At 55.4% G+C, this 5671-nt stretch overlaps 1 protein-coding gene across 2 annotated transcripts in view; it reads left to right on the forward strand.

Moving 5' to 3' along the window:
* SUV39H1 (suppressor of variegation 3-9 homolog 1) overlaps nt 1-4997 on the forward strand; it is a 13652-nt gene extending 8655 nt beyond the window's left edge. For both annotated transcript variants that reach the window (XM_017523871.2, XM_017523872.1), the window contains exons 4-6: nt 2257-2403; nt 2490-2619; nt 3425-4997. In XM_017523871.2, coding sequence (XP_017379360.1) covers nt 2257-2403; nt 2490-2619; nt 3425-3558 — 411 coding nt within the window. In that variant the 3' untranslated portion in view covers nt 3559-4997. The remainder of the gene's footprint in view (nt 1-2256; nt 2404-2489; nt 2620-3424) is intronic.
* The last annotated feature ends 674 nt before the right edge of the window (nt 4998-5671 follow it).

Raw genomic sequence — 5671 nt, forward strand, 5'->3', positions numbered from 1 at the left:
TTTTTTTTTTTTTTTTGGCTGAGGAAACAGGCACAGAGAGAACATTCAGGATCTCAGGATCCCATATCCAGGAGGGGGCAGAGCAGCAGCTGACTCCAAGTCTTCTAGTTCCCATTCACGTCAGCACCCACTCGAACCTACCAGCTTATAGCCTATCTGTCTTTTCCAATTATTCTGGAGAGCTGCTAGGGAGCAGAGACTGGCCGATCAGTTCCCAAGCTTTCAGGGTTGACCAACCATTAGAGAATGGGATTGAAAAGAAGACTAGAAGGAACCAGGAAGCATGTGTGCCCTGGAGGGCCTGCAGTATGACTCACTCCTGGTGAGACTGGGAGAGCAGGTAATGGCAGAACAGGCATGAAGATGGAGACCAGGGAGGATGTGGGCACTCCCCCTGGCTTGAGGGGGGACTACAGTGAAAAACATGGCTCATACCCCACCCACTAGGCCCATGAGCCTGGGAGAGGCTGACCTTTGATCCCAGGGCTTAATCAGATAAGTGGCCAGCTTTTGAGGTAGGGGAGGAACAGTAAGCTTGGAAGGTTGCCCAGAGAAGTCCCATCTGTTTGAGCTGATGCCACAAGGAAGACTGTGTGTTCTTCAGGAGGTGAAGGGAGACTGAGCTTGACATATTCCACCCTCATGTTGTGGCCCTTAGGAGAGAGTCCCCACTCTTCCACCAGGTGGTAAAGCCCTTTTATGATCTGCAACTTGTTTTAGAGACTCTGTCACCTCTCCATTCCCTCTTAAACCCTAAGCACTAGGTTTCCTGATCACAATCTTACACTGTGGTTGTCTGAATCTGTCTGTGACCAGACTTTGACCCCTTGAGGGCAGCGACCAATCCTGGTTGCTGTGACCCCTGAGAATGGGGACCGGGCCTGGTCCCTGTATTTCCCTAATCAGACCGTGAGCCCTGTGTGCTGGGACTGGGCACAAGGACATCCTCAATAAAAACCCACCAAATGCATGAGTAAACAAACAAAAACAGGGTGCAGGGGAACCAGGTTCCTCCAGGAACAGAGCAGGAGCACAGGGCAGTGGGCAGTGTGGCCCAACGGGGGTAAATCTTGGTTTTCTCAAGGCATTGTTAGTTAGCCTTTGGCATGGAGCACAGGCTTGAGGGGACAGCGAGGGAGGACACCAGTGTGGCCATCCTGGCTAAGGAGATAGATTCCCAAGTCAGAAGGGCATGGTCACCAGCCCACATGAGGGTAAGCAAGAATGGAGGCCTGATGGGGGTCTCTGGAGAAGGGAGGGGAAGGAAGAAGAGGAGTGGCGGGGGAGTGCTGGGGCTGCCTAGAGGGCCACCATTTGGACAGAGGACAAGTTGCTAAGCCAGGAAGCAGAATCAAAGTAAATAGCAGCCCCCATGTGTCTCCTATGTGCCGTGCTGTACCTCCTTGGCTGAGGTACAGTGGGACCCCTGCCCAGGGAAGGGCCTGCTCAGCTACACTTAGAGATTGCTAGGAGGCTGCTGTTGCTGGTCTTGGGAAAGAGGGACCGTGGGGCCGGAGAGGAGAGATTTGTTGGGGTGGGGTGGAGAGTCCGGTGACAGTATTTGGGAGGCAAGGACAAGCTGGGCCTAGGACAGTGGCGAAGCTTCCCATTTCCTAGGACAGACAGGGACACAGCTGGGAAGGAGGCACTTGCTGCTGTCTGAAGCACCAGTTGGCACTGGTGCACCAGTGTGGCCCTGGGCTGAGGGAGGGCTTCTCTCACTGTGCTCTCTCTTCATCTTTCCTCCCTCTTTGCTGCTGTCTCTGAAATATGTGGCCTCATCTTCTTTCTGGCTCTCTGGACCTGGACCTCTCTGCAGGGTCCTGTACGGGCTCAGGCTCCCTTGCCTGGATCAGTCAGTGTCTCCCCATGGCACCCTGGGTTGCTTTCTTGCCCTTGCTTTGGTCTCTCCTGCCCACCTTCCTGCTCCATCTCAGGGTGTGGTTCTAGGGCACCTCTTGCTGGGTGGCGGCAGGAGGTGCTTGCTTGGCTCTAGTTGGGCCCTGCAGTCAGGCCAGCCTGCGCTCACTGCCAGGGATTCCTCCTGCCAGCCAGAGGCCTGAGGCTGGCTGGGCAGTGGCCAGCTGAGGCCCAGCCCCTCAAGAAGAGCCAACAGACCCTCTGCATCGCTGCCTGTATGTGTCCACAGGCAGGGGCGCCTCCTGCTCCCTGTCCTTCAGGGGTCAGAAGCAGTGCCAACTTTCCCGAGCCTTCACAGCCAGTCTCCCCTCACCCTCTCCTAATCCTTTTCCCTAGATTATTACCTCAGAGGAGGCGGAGCGGCGGGGCCAGATCTACGACCGCCAGGGCGCCACCTACCTCTTTGACCTGGACTACGTGGAGGACGTGTACACAGTGGATGCCGCCTACTACGGGAACATCTCCCACTTTGTCAACCACAGTGTGGGTACCCCCGGCAGGCGGGCAGGGGGTCGAGAGGGGCAGGCTGGGGCCCCTCCTCACTCTCCCAACTGTTCTTTCTCGCCCAGTGTGACCCCAACCTGCAGGTGTACAACGTCTTCATAGACAACCTTGACGAGCGGCTGCCCCGCATCGCTTTCTTTGCCACAAAAACCATCCGGGCAGGCGAGGAGCTCACCTTTGATTACAACATGCAAGGTGGGGGTGGCAAGGGACCGGGGGCAGGGGTGCACAGTGACTTGGGACACAAGGATCCCTCCCGAAGGCACACCAGTCACTCAGAGAACCAAGGAAAATTCTGTAGCGGGAGCTTTAAGATGCTCTTCCTGACTCCCAGTCTCCCATTCAGACTACTAGACCTCTACCTACCCCTCGGGTCCCCTCATTCCCAGACCCTGAATCCTAACCCTGAGGCATTCATACCAACTTCTCCCAAGATTCCTGGAGAGTTAAGACACTCCTGACTCCAGTCTTGACTGAGTTTGCCTCATCCTCCAGCCCGCCCCCACTCCTAGCTCCCTTTGGCCTTCTTCATCCCAAGCCTCTGGATACCTTTGTGGCCTCTAGCCAGCCCCCTCCTTGATAAGTTAGCCACCTCTGAGACTCTCAAGGGCAGGTCATTGGAAGGGGAGTTCAGATGTACCTCTGGATGCCCAGGTGGCCCTCTATTCCTGCCCCTGCCCCCCACCTAAAATGACCCTCCTGGTTCCCTGACGGCCCCCTGCCTCCCCCAGCATTCCTCAACCCCTGGCCTGAAAAACCTCCAGTGCTGAGCCCTGGCCCCAGCCCCAAACCACCAACCCCTAGATCTCCTCCCAACCCAAATCCCAGAGTTGCTTCCAGCCCCTAAGATCCTTGGTCTCATGGTAAAAAGGGTAGTGGGACCCTTCATTCAGGCCTTCTAACAAGTCCCCTGCCTCCCTCCCTGCCTTCCTCCCTCCTTCCCTCTCCCCCTCCCTCCCTACCTCCTTCCCTCCTCTCCTACCTGGCTGTGACTCCACAGTGGACCCCGTGGACATGGAAAGCACCCGCATGGACTCCAACTTTGGCCTGGCTGGGCTCCCTGGCTCCCCTAAGAAGCGGGTCCGTATTGAATGCAAGTGTGGGACTGAGTCCTGCCGCAAATACCTCTTCTAGCCCTTAGAAGTCTGAGGCCAGACTGACCGAGAGGGCCTGAAGTTACCCGCACCTCCCCCACCGCTACCCTCCTGTTGAGAATGACTGCCAGGGCCTCGCCTGCCTCCACCTGCCCCCACTGCTCCCATCTGCTCCCATCTGCTCTACGTTCAGGGCTGCAGCTGTGGTGAGGACTGACTCCAGGAGTTCCCTTTCCCTGTCCCAGTCCCATCTGTGGGTTGCACTTACAAACCCCCACCTACCTTCAGAAATAATTTCTCAACATCAAGACTGTTGTTGGGATTCATGGCCTATTAAGGAGGTCCAAGGGGTGAGTCCCAGCCCAGCCCCAGAATATGTTTTGCACCTGCTTCTGCCTGGAGCTTGAGGGGTCTGCTGCAGGCCTCCTCCCTCCTCCCCCAAAGGTATGGGGAAGCAACCCCAGGGCAGGCAGACATCAGAGCCTAGAGTGCCCAGCCCGACATGAAGCTGGTTCCCCAACCACAGACACTTTGTACTAGTGAAAGAAAGGGGGTCCCTGGGCTACGGGCTGAGGCTGATTTCTGCTCGTGCTTACAGTGCTGGCTAGTATTGGCCCTAAGAGCTATAGGGGCTCTTCTTCAGGGTTGCATATCTAAGAAGTGGGTACCCACATGCCACTGGAAGGGAAGTGGGTATCCATGGCCCACTGAGCAGTGAGAGGAAGATAGTGCAGAGCTGGCCAGCCCTGGAGGTGGGCTGGGACCAAGCTCTGCCTTTACGGGAGTACAGAGAAAGTACCTGGGGCTCTTGGGAGCTCTGCGAGTACTGGGGTCCGTAACCTGGGGTGTCATGACTGCTGACACCACTCAGAGCTGGAACCAAGGTCTAGATAGTCCGTAGATAGCACTTAGGACAAGAATGTGCATTGATGAGGTGCCAGGCATGGGGTAGAGCACCTGGTCCACGTGGATTGTCTCAGGGAAGCCTTGAAAACCACAGAGGTGGATCCCAGGAAAGGGCCCATGTGGCAGAAGGCAAAGTACAGGCCAAGAATTGGGGGTGGGGGAGATGACTTCCCCCACTATGGGATGGTGAGGTGAGAAGGAAGCCCTTGCTGCCTGCCAACCCCAGACCCTAGGCCTTTGTGCTCACCCTGGGTCCACTAGTCTCAAAAGTCACCTACCTACAAATGTACAAAAGGCAAAGGTTCTGATGGCTGCCTCGCTCCTTGCTCCCCCACCCCCTGTGAGGTCTTCTCTAGGAAGCCCTTCCTGACTACCTGTGCCCAGAGTGCCCCTACGTGAGACTGTATGCCCTGCTATCAGATGCCAGATCTATGTGTCTATCTGTATGTCCATCCCGCTGGCCCCCCAGACTAGCCTCCAGGCATGGACTGAATCTGGTTCTCCTCCTGTACACCCCTCAACCCTATGCAGCCTGGAGTGGGCATCAATAAAGTGAACCGTCGACTGAATAAACCAAGGTGTGAGGTGCTTGTGTGGGTGGGGGTTGAGGGGATAGAGACTGGAAGCTGGGTTTTCCCAGTAACATGTTCCTCAAACCTCAGCCATTTGACTCTAATCCTCACAATTTCAGACCCCACGCATATCACACCATCATCTGTATGACATCTTTTTTTTTTTTTTTTTTTTTTTGAGACGGAGTTTCACTCATGTTACACAGGCTGGAGTGCAATGGCGCGATCTCGGCTCACCGCAACCTCCGCCTCCTGAGTTCAGGCAATTCTCCTGCCTCAGCCTCCTGAGTAGCTGGGATTACAGGCACGCGCCACCATGCCCAGCTAATTTTTTGTATTTTTAGTAGAGACGGGGTTTCACCATGTTGACCAGGATGGTCTCGATCTCTTGACCTTGTGATCCACCCGCCTCGGCCTCCCAAAGTGCTGGGATTACAGGCTTGAGCCACCGCGCCCGGCCCATCTATATAACATCTTGACCTAAAATAAGTTTGCTTTATACTTAAACTTTAAAATGCATTTAAGACTGGGTGTTGTGGTTCAAATCTATAATCCTAGCACTTTGGGAGGCTGAGGTGGGCAGATTGCTTGAACTCAGAAGTTTGAGACCAGCCTGGGCAACATGGTGAAACCCTGTCTCTGCTAAAAATACAAAAATTGGCTGGGCATGGTGGC

Source organism: Cebus imitator, unplaced genomic scaffold (assembly GCF_001604975.1).
Source record: "Cebus imitator isolate Cc_AM_T3 unplaced genomic scaffold, Cebus_imitator-1.0 Scaffold30, whole genome shotgun sequence".
NCBI classification, from domain to species: Eukaryota; Metazoa; Chordata; class Mammalia; order Primates; family Cebidae; genus Cebus; species Cebus imitator.